Source organism: Heterodontus francisci, chromosome 18 (genome assembly GCF_036365525.1).
Source record: "Heterodontus francisci isolate sHetFra1 chromosome 18, sHetFra1.hap1, whole genome shotgun sequence".
NCBI classification, from domain to species: Eukaryota; Metazoa; Chordata; class Chondrichthyes; order Heterodontiformes; family Heterodontidae; genus Heterodontus; species Heterodontus francisci.
The window spans coordinates 72,226,644-72,243,625 of NC_090388.1; the positions used below are offsets into that span (position 1 = coordinate 72,226,644).

Consider the following 16,982-nt stretch of genomic DNA (forward strand, 5'->3'; position numbering starts at 1 on the left):
TGGAGTGCAGATTGCAAGCAGAGTGTGGAGATATGAATTTGGTGAGTGGGAAGATTGGTGAAGTGGGGAGGAGATGCTCCTTTTTTTCTACTTTTTTTAATCCTCCAGCATTTGGTTCTTCCTTCGGTGCAGTGGAAGGAGCTGCTTGGTGAGTAACTGGTAAGCTGTTCTACTTATTATAAATAATCTGTAAAGTTAAGTTGTGGAAGGACAGCTCGACTGAGTGGAATGTACAGTCTGTGGCATGTAGGAAGTCATGCATACACCATGCGTCCTAGAGAAACACGTCTGCAGGAAGTGTCACCGGCTGCAGAAGCTGGAGCTCCAGGTTTCGGAATTTGAGCGGTGGCTGGAGTCACTGTGCCGCATCCGTGAGGCAGAGAACTACGTGGATAGCATGCTTAGGGAGGTGGTCACAACCGCATGTTGTCTGCATGCAGGCAGAAAGGAAATGGGTGATTGCCGGGCAGTCCAAGAGAACTAGGCAGGTAGTGCAGGAGTCCCCGAGTTGATCTCACTCACTAATCGGTTTTCCATTTTGGATACTGGTGAGAGTGATAGTTCCTCAGACGAGCGCAGTCCGAGCCAAGTTTGTGGCACCACAGGTTGCTCAGCTGCACAGGAGGGGAGGAAGAAGAGTGGAAGAGCAATAGTGATAGGGGATTCATAGGGGAACAGATAGGTGCTTCTGCAGCCATAGAAGTGACTCCAGGATGGTGTGTTGCCTCCCTGGAGTGGCTACAGGACATCCTTCTGGGGAGGGTGAACAGGCAGAGGTCGTGGCCCACATTGGCACCAGTGACATAGGTAGGAAGGAGGATGAGGTATTGAAAGCAGATTTTAGGAGTTAGGAAATAGATTAAAAAGCAGGACCTCAAAAGCAGTAATCTCAGGATTACTCCCAGTCCCACTTGTGAGTGAGCATAGGAATAGGACAATTAAGTGATTGAACATGTGGCTGGAGAACTGATGTCGGAGGGAGGAAGTCAGATTTCTGAGGCATTGGGACCTGTACCAGATGAACAGGTTGCATCCTGACAAGACTGGGATTAAATATCCTCACAGGAGGATTTGTTAGTGCTGTTGGGGAGGGTTTAAACTAGATTGGCGGGGGGGCTGGGAACCTGGGAAGGAGCTCGGATTGGAGGGAAGCAGAACTGGTAACTTGTCAGGGGTGTGGGAACCAGGAGTAAATATCAGAGAGGAATACCAAGGTGCACAGTATACGGGGGGAGATAGATAGCATGAGAGTAGGGGATAGTAAGTTATTAGATGGGGTCAGAGTAAGGGAGAAAGTAAGAAAGTCTAAATCAGGGTTAATGTGCATGTATGTGAATGCACGCAGTATAATTAATAAAATTGGTGAGGATCAGGAGCAGATTGCCACGTGGAAGTATGATGTTGTGGCTCAAAGAAGGGCAGGACTGGGTGTTAAATATTCCTGAATACAAGGTGTTACGGAAAGATAGGAAAGGGAAAAAATGGGAAGGGGTGGCAGTATTGATTTAGGAGAGCATTGCAGTGTTGGAGAAAAAGGATGTCCCAAAGGGTTCAAGGACAAAATCAATTTGGCTAGAGCTACAGAACAAAAAAGGTGTAGTTACATTGCTCAGTGTTGTCTGTAGGACACCAGCTAGTGGGAGGGATGTGGAGGAACAAATTTGCAAGGAAATTAAAGAGAGGTGCAAAAATTATAGGGTAGTTATAATGGACTTTAATTATGCAAACATAGACTGGGATAGTAGTAGTGTAAAGGGCAGTGAGAGGCAAGAGTTCCTAGTTCAAGACAATTTTCTACAGCAGTTTGTTGCTAGTCCAACGAGAAAGGAGGTACTGCTAGACCTGGTTGTTGGGAATGAGGTGGGCCAAATGGATGAAGTATCAGTAGGAGAGCATTTAAGGTCCATGATCATTGATTCATAAAATTCAGGCTGACTATGGAAAAGGACAAAGAACAATCCAGAGTAAAAATAATTAACTGGGAGAAAGCCAATTTCAATGAGGTAAGAATGGAGCTGGGACAAATAAATTGGAGTCAGAATGAAGGAAAAGAAATAGCTGAACAACAGGCTACCTTCATAGAAGAGGTAGTTCAGGCACAGTCAAAGTATGTTCCCTCGAAGGGGAAAGGTCGGGCAAACAAATCCCTGGATGACAAAAGAGGTAGAGATTAAGATCAAGAAGAAAAAGTGTGCTTATGACAGATGCCAGGTAGAAAATACTATTGAGAACCAGGCTGAATATAGAAAGTCCAAGGCAGAAGTGAAAAAGCAAATAAGAGAAGCAAAGAGAGACCATGAAAAGAGACTGGCAACTAGCATTAAAGGGAATCCCAAAGTTTTCTATTGACATATAAATAGTAAAAAGGTGGTAAAAGGAGGTGTGGCCAGAAAGGGGATTTACACATGGAGGCAGAGGGCATAGCTGAGGTATTAAATGAATACTTTGCATTTGTCTTTGCCTGGGTTGCATCATCTTCCTTGATAATGGTGAGAGAGGAGGTAATTCAGACACAAGAATAGTTTAAAATTGATAAAGAGGACATATTAGATCGGCTGTCTGTACTTAAAGTGGATAAAGCACCAGGACCGGATGAGATGCAAACAAGGGTACTGAGGGAAGTAAGGGGGGAAATTGCGGAGGCATTGGCCATAATTTTTCAGTCAGACTCGGGGGTGGTGAGGTGGGTGGGGGGGCGGGTGCGATGGTGCGGTGCCAGAGGACTGGAGAATTGCAAACATTACTCCCTTGTTCAAAAAAGGGTGTAAAGATAAGCCCAGCAACTACAGGCCAGTCAGTTTAACTTCGGTGGTGGGGAAACTTCTAGAAAAAATAATTCGGGATAAAATGAATAGTCACATGGACAAATGCGGATTAATTAAAGAAAGCCAGCATGGATTTCTTAAAGGGAAAATCATGTTTAGCTAACTTGCTGGAGTTTTTTGAGGAAGTAACTGAGAGGGTTGATGAGGGCAATGGTGTTGATGTGGTGTACATGGACTTTCAAAAGGCAGTTGATACAGTGCCACTCAATAGACTTGTGAGCAAACTTATAGCTCATGGAATAAAAGGGAGGGTGTCAACATGGATAAGGAATTAACTGAGTGACAGGAAACAAAGAGTAATGGTTGATGGATATTTTTCAGGCTGGAGGAAGGTTTGTAGTGGAGTTCCCCAGGTGTGTGTGTGTGTATATATAATATGAATGACTGAGACCTTGGTGTACAGGGCCCAATTTCAAAGTTTGCAGATGGAACAAAAGTTGGAAGCATTGTGAACTGTGAGGAGGATAGTGTATAACTCCAAAAGGACATAGACAAATTGGTGGAATGGGTAGACAGGTGGCAGATGAAGTTCAATTCAGCGACATGTAAAGTGATTCATTTTGGTAGGGAGAGCATGGAGAGACATTATAAAATAAAGGGTGAAATTCTAAAGTGGGTGCAGGAGCAGGGGACCTGGGTGTATAAGTCATTGAAGGTGGCAGGACAGGTTGAGAGAGTGGTCAATAAAGCATCCTGGGCTTTATTAATAGGGGCATAGAGTACAAGAGTAGGGAAGTTGTATAAGACACTAATTCAGTCTCAGCGGGAGTATTGCGTCCAGTTCTGGGCGCCACGCTTTAGAAAAGACGTGAGGGCATTGGAGAGAGTACAGAAAAGATTCACGAGAATGGTTCCAGGGATGAGGAACTTCAGTTATGAAGACAGATTGGAGAAGTTAGGACTGTTTTCCTTGGAGAAGAAAAGGCTGAGAGGTGATTTGATAGAGGTATTCAAAATCATGAGGGGTCTGGACAGATTAGTTAGAGAGAAACTGTTCCCACTCATGAAATGATGTGAACGAGAGGGCACAAATTTACAGTATTCTGTAAAAGGAGCAAAAGTGACATGGGGAAAAACTTTTTCACGCAGGGAGTGGTTAAGGTCTGGAATGCACTGCCTGAGAACGTGGTGAAGGCAGGTTCAATTGAAGCATTCAAAAGGGAATTAGACAGTTATCTGAAAAGGAAGAATGTGCAGGGTCACGGGGAGAATGTGGGGGAATTGAACTGAGGGAATTGCTCTTTCAGAGAGCCAGTGTGGACACGATGGGCCGAATGTCGTCGTCCTGCTCTGTAACAATTCTGTGAGGTCGTCAGAAAAAGTGGCAAGCCCGATGATTGGGAGCAATTTCGAATCCAGCAACGGAGGACCAAGAAACAGATAAAGAAAAGGAAAAGAGAATATGAATGCAAGCTAGCTAGAAACATAAAGGCGGACTGTAAAAACTTCTTTAGGTATGTGAAAAGGAAAAGATTTGCAAGGACAAATGTGGGCCCATTACAGGCAGAGACAGGAGAATTTTTGGTGGGGAATAAGGAAATGTCAGACACTAAAGAATTACTTTGTGTCTGTCTTCACAGAGCAAGATACAGAAAATGTCCCAGAAATATGAGGGAACCAAGGGAATTGTAAAAATGAAGAACTGAGAGAAACTAATAGTGATAAAGAAGTCGTACTCGAAAAATTAATTGGATTGAAAGTTGATAAATACCCTGGACCAGATGAGCTCCATCCCAGAATATTGAAGGAGGTGGCTATGGAGATGGTGGATGCATTGATGGTTATATTCCAAAATTCTTTTGATTCTGGAAGGGTTCTAGCAGATTGGAAAGTAGCAAATGTCACCCCACTATTAAAGAAGGGAGCGAGGGAGGAAATGGAGAACTACAGATCTGTTAGTTTGACGTCAGTAGTAGGGAAAATATTATAAAGGATGTAATAACTAAACACTTGAAAACTAATGATGTGATTGTGCAGAGTGAACATAGGTTTATGAAAGGGAAATCATGTTTGACAAACCTGTTGGAGATTTTTGAGGGTGTTGCTTGTAGCATAGATAAAGGAGAACCAGTGGATGTGGTGTATTTGGATTTTTAGAAGGCTTTTGATAAGGTCCCACACAGGAGGTTAGTGAACAAAATCAGAGCACATGGGATTGGGGATAATATACTGCTATGGATTGAGAATTGGTTAACAGACAGAAAGCAGAGAGTAGGAATAAACAGGTCATTCTCAGGATGGCAGGCTGTTACAAATGGGGTACCACAAGAATCAGTGCTTGAGCCACAGCTGTTCACAATCTATATAAATGATTTGGATGTGGGGACCAAATGTAATATTTCCAAATTTGCTGATGTCACAAAACTATGTGGGAATGTAAGTTGAGGAGGATGCAAGGGAAATTGGACAGGCTTAGTGAATGGGCAAGAACATTTCAGATGGAATATAATGTGAATAAGTGTGAAGTTATCCACTTTGGTAGAAAAGAAAAAACAGGCAGAGTACAAGAACAGAAGAACACAAGAAATAGGAGCAGAAGTAGACCATATGGCCCATCGAGCCATTCAATATGATCATGGCTGATCTTGGGCTTCAATTCCGCTTTCCTGCCTGCTCCCCATATCCCTTGATTCCCTGCAATACCAAAATTCTATCTATCCCAGCCTTAAATGTATTCAATGATGGGGCATCCACAACCCTCTGGGGTAGAGAATTCCAAAGATTCACAACCCTTTCAGTGAAGTCATTTCTCCTCATCTCAGTCCTGAATGATTGACCCCTTATCCTGAGACTGTGCCCCCGTGTTCTAGATTCCCTGACCAGTGGGAACAATCACTCAGCTTCTCCCCTCTCAAGCCCTTTCAGAAACTTGCATGTCTCAATTAGATTGCCCCTTATTCTTCTAAGCTCCAGAGAATATAGGCCCAATTTACTCAGCCTGTCATCATAGGACAACCCCCTCATCTTGGGGACCAATTTAGTAAATCTTTGCTGCACTGTCTCCAGTGCAAGTATGTCCTTTCTTAAATGCGGAGACCAAAACTGCACAGTATTCCAGTTGTGGTCTCACCAAAGCCCTGTACAATTTTAGTAAGATTTCTTTATTCCTGTACTCCAATCCCCTTGCAATAAAGGCCAACATGCCATTTGCCTTCCTAATAGCTTGTTGCACCTGCATGTTAACTTTGTGCTGTTACTGTTAACTGCTTGTACAAATACCCCCAAGTCTCTTTGAACATCAACACTTGCCAGTTTCGCACCTTTTTAAAAATATTCTGCTTTTCTATTTTTACCACCAAAAGTGAACAACTTCACACTTCCCTACATTATACTCCATTTGCCATCTTGTTGCCCACTCACTTAACCTGTCCATATCTCTTTGCAGCCTCTCTACATCCTTCCCGCAGCTTACCTTTACTCTGAGCTTTGTATCATCAGCAAACTTAGACTTGATATAGATTGTAAATAACTGAGGCCCCAGCACTGATCCTTGCGGCACCCCACTATTCACTGCTTGCCAACTTGAAATGCCCCATTTATGCCCACTCTCTGCTTCCTGTCTGTTAACCACTCCTCTATCCACACTAATATATTACCACCAACACCATGAGCCCTTATCTTGCCTACTAATCTTTTATGTGGCACCTTATTGAATGCCTTTTGGAAATCCAGGTATACTATATCTACTGGTTCCCCTTTATCTACCCGACTTGTTACATCCTTAAAATAAACACTAATAAATTTGTCAAGCAGGATCTCCCTTTCGTATAACCATGCTGACTAGTTCTAATCATACTTTGCTTTTCCAAGTGCAATGTTAGGACTTCTTTAATAAAAGTTTCCAGCATCTTCCCAATGCCTGATGGTAGGCTAACTGGTCTGTAGTTCCCTGTTTTCTCTTTACCTCCTTTCTTGAAAAGCGATGTAACATTTGCCAACTTCCAATCTGATGGGACCATTTCTGAATCTAAGGAATTTTGGAAAATCATAGCCAGCACATCCACTATCTCTGCAGCTAAGTCTTTTAGAATCCTAGGATGTAGGCCATCTTAAATGGTGAGAGGTTGGGAAGTCTTGATGTCCAAAGGGGCCTAGATGTCCTTGTTCATGAGTCACTAAAGCTTGTATGCAGGTGCAGTAAGCAATTGGGAAAGCAAGTGGTATTTTGGCCTTCATTGCAAGGGGATTTGAGTACAGGAGTAAAGATGTCATACTGCAATTGTATAGAGCCTTGGTGAGACAGCACCTGGAGTATTGTGTACAGTTTTGGTCTCCATATCCAAGGAAGGATATTCCTGCCATAGAAGGAGTGCAGCAGAAATTCGCCAGACTAATCCCTAGGATGACAGTATTGTCTTAGGAGAGATAGAGGATACTGGGCCTGTATTCTGTAGAGTTTCGAAGAATGAGAGGTGAGCTCATCTAAATTTACAAAATTCTTTCAGGGCTTGACAGGGTAGATGTGGATAGGCTGTTCCTCTGGCTGGTGAGTCGAGATCCAGGGGACACAGTCTCAGAATAAGTGGTAGCCCACTTAAGACTGAGATGAGGAGGAACTTCTTTACTCAGAGGATTGGGAATCTTTGGAATTCTCTACCCAGAGGGCTGTGGAAGCTCAATCATTGAGCCTGTTCAAGACAGAAATCGATAGATTTCTGGATACTAGTGACATCAAGGGATATGGCGATGGTGGGGAAAATGGTGTCGAGGTAGATGATCAGCCATGATCTGTTTGAATGGAGGAGCAAGCTCAACGGGCCAAATGGCCTACTCCTGCTTCTATTTCCAATGTTCCTACAAATTCCCCACTGCTTCACCTGCCCCTCCTGAACAACTATCTCCAGCCATAAATCTACTCTGGCATCTTCCAGTCCTCTGACCCTGAACTGCTATGCATTTTCTCTCCACTTCATTTCATCTCCCTACTTACCTTGCTGTCTTTAAAAGACTTATTAAAGCCAATCTCTCTGATCAAGCTTCTCCTAATTCTCTCTCTCTCTCTCTCTCTCTCACAAAGATTTGTGAAGTTCTTTTTCTCCTCTGTGAAGACCTTTTCATAGAAACATAGAAAAATAGGAGCAGGAGTAGGCCATTCGGCCCTTCGAGCCTGCACCGCCATTCAGTACAATGGTGGTGCTAAATAAATGCACATTGTGGTTGTTGGCTTTTGCATTTCAATACGATTTCGAAGGGATCCTGTGGATTAACATTGGAGCTTATTTAATTATAAACTGTCTTGATCCCTTGAGTCAGTTGTCCTAACAATGCTGCATTTGAAGTTTCCTGATGCACCTTTTGTTCGTTGCTTACAAGAAGAAAGTTTTTAGGCCCAGGAAAAGACCATTTTAGGCCCAAACAAAACCATTACTTTTTCCACACATGAGATGTGGCTAAATTACTAGATGTGCAGATCTTGCAGTGCAAGGGAATACATCAGGACAGGCATCTATCAAAGATTTCCTTGGCCAAAAATATTTCTGTAACAAATTCTTCATCTGAGGCTTCTTTCTAGGTGAAAATAATCCCTTATTCGGTTGTCAGATTAGGTGTTTCTTCCCAATCATTCTCTCTCATCCAGATGTGTGTGTGCAATAGTACTCTGCAGTGATCACCATAAGTACACTTGTGTTGTACCTTACAGCTCCCTTGATCTCTGGGAAGATTCTGCATCAACTTGGCCTACTCCTGACCACTGCTGTTGCAGCCAAAACGTCCCAACCACAGTGCTCTGTTTCCCTATCAGCAGCAGCGCAGAGGTTTATTCTGGTCACCGAGAAACAAGACAACTTTCAAGTGCTGGAGGCACCGCAGAGAAGAGACATGAGTCTAATCCTTAATGCAGTACTTTATCTGGATCCTTATTGACTGTATTGGTCTCCTTATTTAAGGAAGGATGTAGATGTGTTGAAAGCAGCTCAGAGAAGGGTTACTAGACTAATACCTGGAATGAGCGGGTTATCTTATGAGGAAAGGTTGGACAGGAAACATATAAGATCCTGAGGGGTCTTAACAGGGTGGTTGTGGAAAGGATATTTCCCCTTGTCGGAGAATCTAGAACTAGGGGTTACTATTGTTACGATCAGGTGAGAAAGGTATCTAGGGGCCTTTTACTGTCTTCCCCTAGTCTTATTGTAACAGGGTTTAATTTTTAAATGCACTGTGTTTTGAGCTCCCCCTTGGTGAATCCTTCTTCACTACTTTCCAATTATAAGGCAAAGAAATGAGCATAAACAGGCTTCCTTAAATTAAATTTTTCTTCTTTAAACCTATTAAACCTTAAACAAACTCTAATTTGGTTAATGCCTACGGATGCACGCTTAGCCCCACACTGGCATGCATACGCGATACGCACATGCAAATAGGGACAGCAAAGAGCAGAAGAAAAATAGCATGGAGAGGTTTGAGGCAATCTCGGAAGAGGGTTTTTTATTGTGCTTCGAACTCGCTGTAGTCCTTGATTGTAGGTAGTCTTGCTTTTCGTTGGGGCCCAGTATTCTTCTTAAACCTTGTTCACTGTAGGAGACTTTACTGTCTTAAGGTTCATGTGTCTTTAATGGTTTCCGAAGCTGGTGAGAGCGTGATGAGAGCAAACAGAAGAGAGGTCTTTTCAGTCCAGGAGCCGAGAGCTTTCTGAGTTCAAATTCTCTGTGGCAAGTTGAAACTAAAAAAACCCAACAGCCAGTTAGTCATGTGACTAAACTGGTCTGACCACATCTGTTTGTGTATTCAGCCATCTTAGCAGTTAACCTGGAATGCTAACCTCTTCACTTTCAACATCTGATGATCAGAAGTCCATTATGGATTAAATTGGAGCAGGGAGTGGTCCCTTTGTCCTTTCCAAGCACTGTCTGTTACTCTGCAAATGTCTTTCCAGTCAGGGGCTTGGCAAGCCCTTGTAATAGGCCTTCTTTTCTTCCCAGCAACAGTTTTAAAATTTAATGTCCATGTGGCAAAATATCTGTGCCCCATTCTTGGCAGGTGAGGGTCTGCATCACACGATTTACAAATAAGGGGTTGCCCATTTAAGACAGAGATGAGGAGAAATTTTTTCTCAGAGGGTCGTGAGTCTTTGGAACTCTCTTCCTCAAAAGGTAGTGGAAGAAGAGTCTTTAAATAGGCAGAGGTAAATAGATTCTTGATAAGCAAGGGGGTGAAAGGTTGTCAGGGACAGGCAGAAATGTGGAGTAGAGGTTACAATCAGATCAGCCATGATATTGTGGAACGGCGGAACAGGCTCAAGGGGCCAAGCGGCCTACTCCTCCTAATTTGTATGTTCATATGTATGAAATGCATTACTTTATCTGGATAATTGCAGGCTGTCTAAAATGCAGTACTATATGGATCACTACTGACAGTAAATGCAGTATTTTATATGGATCATTATGGACTGTGAGCAATGTAATACTTTGTACCAATTCTTTTTTTTAATGTCAATTTTCTTCCCTGCTTTCCCTTTTCTTGCCGTTGGCACTCACTTCTTCCTGGGATTTGGTACCATAGGTGGGCATCTCCCATTTGTTGAACAAGTGGCAATTTTTCAGTTGTGAGCATCAACTGAATATTCAACTACAAGGGACTTCACAGCAGATCCAAAATCTCTTTGTTCCATGCTTCCCTGCAGTCAGTGGATAATCTGGCTCATATTTTCGCTATCCTCACCTTAGATGATGAGGCCAAACATAGCACCTCTTCAGCCCCCCGGCGCCCCTCCCCACTTGAATCCCATCCAGTCACAGCTAATTTTAGTACAGATCAGGGTTTGAGTTTGGGAACTTGAATGTCTGCCTAAGCTACTCACCAGTGTAATTTGCAGAAGCACTGAGGAAGTCAGTATATCCTGATTGCAATTTATTCTGAGCACAGTCTGAAATGGCAGCAGCAAGTACTCAACTTTGTGTGCTGATTGATCAGACAAAGGTTCTTGATTAATAAAATTTACAAATGGAATAGCTGTTGGATTATTGGTGATAAACCTGTTTAACTTCTGAGGAAGATTTTGCTTCGTCCAGGTGGTAAGGGTTGTGGGTGGTTCCTGCTGTTCACTTCCCAACTGACTGCAATAGTGTTTTGTTTAAAATCATTAGTTAGCCCCTGACTGTTTTTAGGGTCAAGTAAACAGACAAATGACAGGTTTTCTCATAGGTTAAAAGTTAACTTTTTACACACTTCCTGAAATGGTTGCAACTTCACCCACACATGCATTCACTCGCCCACACATACACAAGAATAGATAGATAGGGAGAAAAGGGTAGGATGTAGTTCAAAGTGAGGTAGGTGTTTGTGGTTTACTGTAAACCTGTTAAGTCTTCTTGGAAGGACAGTCTCTTTTAAATGTGCAACCTGGGTGTTTATAGGCTTGAACCTGTTGAGGTGTTATGGATTTCTGGTGGTTAAGACTTCAGACTTTCAGTTCTCTGCTACAGCAGTTCGAAGTGTAGAATTAGCAGCAGGGCTTCCTTCTTGTTTAGGCCTGATCTCTTTCCACAGTCTCTCACTGGACTGCTTTCTGTCATGTTGTGATCTATCCTCTCTCTCCAGAGGGCTACCTTTTTACAGTCAAAATCGATCACATTAGCATTTCTGTTAGTTAATACATAGCCTTCTCCCCTGGTGTGACCGCACAATTGGACCAGGATGTGGAATCCATGGTTATCTATTGATGTCTGGATGGGTACTATTCTGTAGTGATGTGGCTATTTCACACCTTCTTTGTCTCAGGAAAACCCATTCAATTCAAGAATGTCTCTTGATGGTTTCAGGATGGGTATAGTTAACACCTCTTAGTCTGGAATGTATCTTTTTGTCCTTTCGACACAGTGAGGCAGGTTTTGAATACACAGGCCAGGTCATCTGACATTTGGCCATCTTTGCAGCACATTGTTCACTTTTTTAAAGGAAAAATCAATTTCAAAGAGCCACATTGAATAAAGTTCATATCTTAAAAGTTAAGAATATGATATCTTTACTGGGCATGACAATCTTTAGAAACTAATAACCAATAATCTGGTATCCATGTTACATCATGTAATTCTGTAAATTAAGGGTTGGATTGTGTGCCTCATGTTGGATTATTTCCGTTTGACACATTGAGGAGGACCAGGGGATGTGTATTTAAACTACACAATGGTAGGAATTGGCAGTTCTTCTTTTCCCAGAGTGTTAGTGAGCCTCTGGAATATGTTGCCGCTGGTGTGGTGTGTGCAGGCTCTCTGGATGTCTTAAAGAGGGAGCTGGACCAGTTGTTGGTTGCGGCATAGATCGCTTCAAATGGAAGGTAAGTGGATTAACAGTTATCTCCTGGACTGAGAGTCTTGTGCAGACAGATTCAATCAAGGCATTCAAAAGGGAATTAGACTGTTATCTGAAAAGGAAGAATGTGTATGGTTACAAGGAGAAGGCAGGGGAATGGCACTAGGGAATTGCTCGTTTGGAGCGCTGGTGCAGACACAGTGGGCCAAATGGCTGCCTCCTGTGCTGTAATAATTCTGTGATTACATAAAAGAAAGATTTGCATTTATATTTGCGCCTTTCCCTGCCTCAGGTCATCCAAAACTACTTTACAGCCAATGAAGTACTTGTCCAAGTGTAGTCACATATCTGGGGGGTGGGGCAACGGGGTAGGAAATGTCCAGTTACTCCAGGCATCATGAGGGTGGGCCAGGATTTATAGTCTTTCGTACTTACTTAAGCGATAGCAGGTCTTTGTAGTGTTCTTTTATTCATGTGTCTTTTTGCCTTCATCCCGTTTTCCTAGGCCGAGGTTAAAAAATGTGGATCGGAGCAGTGCACAGCATTTGGAAGTGACTGTGGGCGACCTGACAGTCATTATCACAGACTTTAAGGAGAAAGCGAGGTCAGCCCCGGCAGCCACTGCTACTTCGAGTACCACTGCTGACCAGCACAGCCTGAGCAGCTCCAGCTCCGACAACACAGAGAAAGGCTTGTCCCGGTCATCGTCGCCCAGGGGGGAAGGATCAGTAAACGGCGAATCCCACTAAAATACTGGCTGACCTACTTCCTTTACTCACTCCTTGTTCAATGGACAGCATCTCAACAACTTCAGTCCTGGGCGTTCAGTGTTAACACTGGCAAGTCGGGCTGCCTTCTTCAGTTTCGGTTTCAGTGCTTTCTAATACTTGCGTACCAATCTGGAGCTCTTGCACTGCGGCATGTTTTGAGTGTAATTTTCTATAACTTAGATCGGACTGCCTAAGTAATGTGTTCGAGGACTGAATTGTGAAGCAGCTGGCTTTAAGTATTCAGTGCTACCTTCAGTCAATTTTTTAATCGACTGCTGCAGTAACAAAAGAATTTCTGAAAATCGTTTGCCTAGTTAAGTGCACCTGCTGGTACTTGGTGTGGTTAAATAGGAAAAGCATTCTCAAAAGCATTTGTATAAATTCTTGCCAACGTTTTTTCAACACTTGCTATTTGGATGGGAAGAAAACACTTAGCCATTAAAATCGTGGCGTTTCAAATGTCCACTGTCATTAATTTCAGTAAGTTACAATTTTAATATGTAGTCTTGGGCTAATTGACCAGGTTTGACTGAGGATACAGTCCATGCTACTTAACTGCAGCCACTCGGGTAAAGGAATTGAGTTGCTGTGATATATTAAAAAGGAGGGTCGTTTTGCACCCTTGTCTAATTGGGAAGGGACGCAGATGTGTTGCTTGCGTGACTTTGTATCTCACGCATGTCCTCTCAGCTGAGCGCTCCCTGCAAGAAAGGAAGAAAACGCTAATAATTAGATGCTTAGTATGTCTAAAAGTAGTTTTAATGGTATGTGTGGGAATAGTTTATGATGATGTTGCCAGTTCTGGAAACTTCAATTAAGGTGTTTTGCTGATGTTTTGAATTTGCGACAGTATTTATACGTATTGTTGTAATAAAAAAGTTATGCAAGAACACGTTCTATCTTTGAAGCTCTGTTACTTTATTTTTAAATAGCCTTCTGCTTGTGTCGTTACTGGCGATAGTTTTTTTGGGAGAGCTCTGTGCTGGAACTTTGCGCAAAGGCGATTGGGAGGTAACCAAAAGGATTTGTTGAAATGTCATGGTCTGACGTTTAATTGGTACTAGACGTGTTTCTGTCCCTTTTTGTTGTACATCTCACATTTTCCAAGCAATACAAGAAAAATACCTCACAGGAATTATACCAACTTAAGAAAATATGTGTTGCAGCAACTAAAAAATATTTAAAAACCTTAAGCAGATCTGAAGCTATCTTTGTTACCAGCAGGCAAAACACCTTTTTTAAAAAAATAAACTAAACGGTAACAAAACTAGTGGGTGATATGGGGAGGGCCTAGCAACTGTGTGTGGTGTCAGATACCGTTCCAATGTAACATGCAATAAGTGGCATAGACTGTATTTTCAGATGTAGGTATTTGATACTAATACCTGTATTCAGTGATTATAGATTGTTTTACATGAGATTTTTATATCCTTTAAGAAAAACTCTTGGTGTTCATGCTGATATGTGTAGTGTTTGGTATATATTTGATTTCTATCAGAAAAACAACTCACAATTAAAAGATATTTGAATTATAAAGGCCAGTATTTGTTTTTAAAGGGGAGTGGATGGGGTTGAAAGGGACTCTTGCAATAATTGTATTTATTGTAGCCAAATGAAAAAAAAAATGCTGTTCAACAGTAAGCAAGATTACATCAGATGATCAACCATATCACTATGGGTGAAGGCCAACACAAGTAAGTCACAATTTTTTTTGCTTTTATTGTTCAACCTCCTCCCCAGGCGAGTTCTCTTGCTGTTTCCCCCCCCTCCCCCCTGTCCTGAAGGTGTAGATTTCTTTCTAGGGTTTAGTCAATAGGATCCAAGGCCAATCCAATTAGCAATTATTGCAACTTAACAGTGGACTATTTGATTGCAAGGGACACCACCGATAACTATCCACTCCTCATCCATTACTGATACTCGAATGACATTGAGCACTATTTTACTTTAAAGATCTTAATATGTTGAATGTTTATTTTTGCCATTAAGAGCAATCACTTTTTTGGAAGCTGCCTACCATCAGCCTTCATTGCCTGATAGTTGTCTGCCATCAGCTTACAACCTTCCTCTGGGAGAAGAAAATCAGCTGATTACAACGTTTTGTTTTGCTTCCAATTTTTATTCTTGCTCGGGGAAGGGTAAAGTTTTTTTAATGTAAAAGATGAGTGTTGTATAGTGTTTCTCCCATCTGACGGCCACTTGCTAAATCCTGCCTCTCCGTGTTGCAGGGGCATCAGTATGTTGGAGAAATTGGTATTGCTTCAGTGGGTTATATTTATAAACTGGTCAGGGCCATGGTGACTGAATAAGTCACATTCCATTTTTCTTTTGGGGGATTCTGAGATTTTTTTACCAGTGTTGTGGGAATTAAATTATGGAATTCCATGTGTTTTTCTGATAAAACCACAATGATTCAATGCTGCCTTTCAGTTTATCAAAAATGTTCTTCCGATCAATCCTCATTATGACAAACTCATGAAAACTAAAGAAGTCAGTTGTCTCACCACCAGATTTGAGCTATTGTATTGACCACAAGCACAGGATTGTTATGTAAAAATGCACCCTTCACATGCCTTGATCATGTTCTCGCCTGCCAAATCCATGCCCATGTGTCATACAACTCTATTCAAATGCCTCCATTCAGGTATTTGTATATTGAGTTGCTGTATTCAACATCTTGGGCACTGTTGGTATGAATAAACAATAATCTCTCCTTGTGTTTCACTAAGTGCAAAAGAAGATAATCTAACTGAAAATATCCATCCTCATTTTTGTTACATTTTCCACATGCATAGCACTAATCTAATAGTTGCTAAATTGAAGAGTGCTCTCAATGAATCTTGTGCACTTTGGTTCGGCAGGAGATTGGGATTATGCTCTCCATAATTACATGACCATTTGCACTCCATTTTCACACAAGAATAGATGTCTGTTTAAATTGGGTGCTTGAGAGATGACCAAAAGCTTGGTCAAAGAGATGGGTTTTGAGAAGGTGGGGAGAGTAGTGCAGAGGTGGAAGAAATTAAGTGAGGGTAATTGTCAGGATGCATAAAAGCCCAGTCATGGTGGGGCAGGAATAGAAAGCTGCAAGGTGGGTGGGGCAAGAGCGTGGAGAGAGTTGAAGACAAAGAGGGGGATTTTAAATTATAGGGATTGGGGACCAGGAGTTGATGTGAATCATTGAGAATGGAATGTGGTGATGTGCAGGGCAAATTATGGACAATTGCGTTTTGAACAATTTGGAGTTTATTGAGAGTGGAGGATGGGAGGCAGGCTTTGAAGAAATAGTCTATAGGTAACAAAAGTCTGAATTAGGGATTCAATGATGGTGAGTCTAAGGTAGAGCTGGAGCAGGCAATTTTGTGGAGCTGGAACCAAACAGTTACGACAATGGATAGGACCTGGCATCTGAAGCTTGGCTGTGGGCAGAACATGACATCAGTGTTTCATGTGGTGTGGTGTACCCTGAGTAAGTGCCCTTGAATGGCAATGGAGTCGATTACAAGGGAGTAGATTTTATGTTTGGAGCCGAAGACGATGGTTTTGGTCTGTTTGGTCTTGAGTTGGAGAAGATATTGATCGATTCACAGCAATGTGGGAAAGGCAGTCTGCAAGACTGAGGTGGTTATGGGGGTCAGAAAAATGGTGGAGAGGCAGAGCTGGTGGCTTGAGTATACAAGTGGAAGCTGATCCTGTGCCTGATGTGGTGTCAGTAAGGGGCAGAATATCTAAGAAAGCAGTGAGAGGTTATGGATAGTTGCTTGGGGCCTCTGGGAGTGACTGTACTGGAGTGGGAAGAGCAAGCTATTTCTGGAGATAGTTTTGATGTGTTCAAACTGGTAGGAGCAGAACCACGTGAGGGCAATAACACTGAACTGAATATTGGTGGCGATGGAAGGTGATGATGTGGTTGATCGGATCAGGTGGGAACTGATGGCACACTCAAAGGGAACATTTTGAGGAGGTTTTTCAAAGTAGGAATGGAGATGAAAAGTAAAAGGATCCAGATAGCGTGTACCAGATGACTGTGGATGAACCAACTGTCTGGTGATGAAGAGGAGAGAAGGAGATGCAAGAAGTTGTCTGATGTCAGAGGAGTTAGAAAAGGTAAAGCAGGAGGAGATGGAGAGATTTGGAA

At 42.4% G+C, this 16,982-nt stretch overlaps 1 protein-coding gene across 4 annotated transcripts in view; it reads left to right on the plus strand.

The window, feature by feature from the left end:
• Positions 1-14,342, plus strand: part of yaf2 (YY1 associated factor 2) — a 180,725-nt gene extending 166,383 nt beyond the window's left edge. For all 4 annotated transcript variants that reach the window (XM_068050982.1, XM_068050980.1, XM_068050981.1 and 1 more), the window contains one exon: positions 12,580-14,342. In XM_068050982.1, the coding sequence (XP_067907083.1) occupies positions 12,580-12,823 (244 nt within the window). In that variant the 3' untranslated portion in view covers positions 12,824-14,342. The remainder of the gene's footprint in view (positions 1-12,579) is intronic.
• Positions 14,343-16,982: the final 2,640 nt, after the last annotated feature.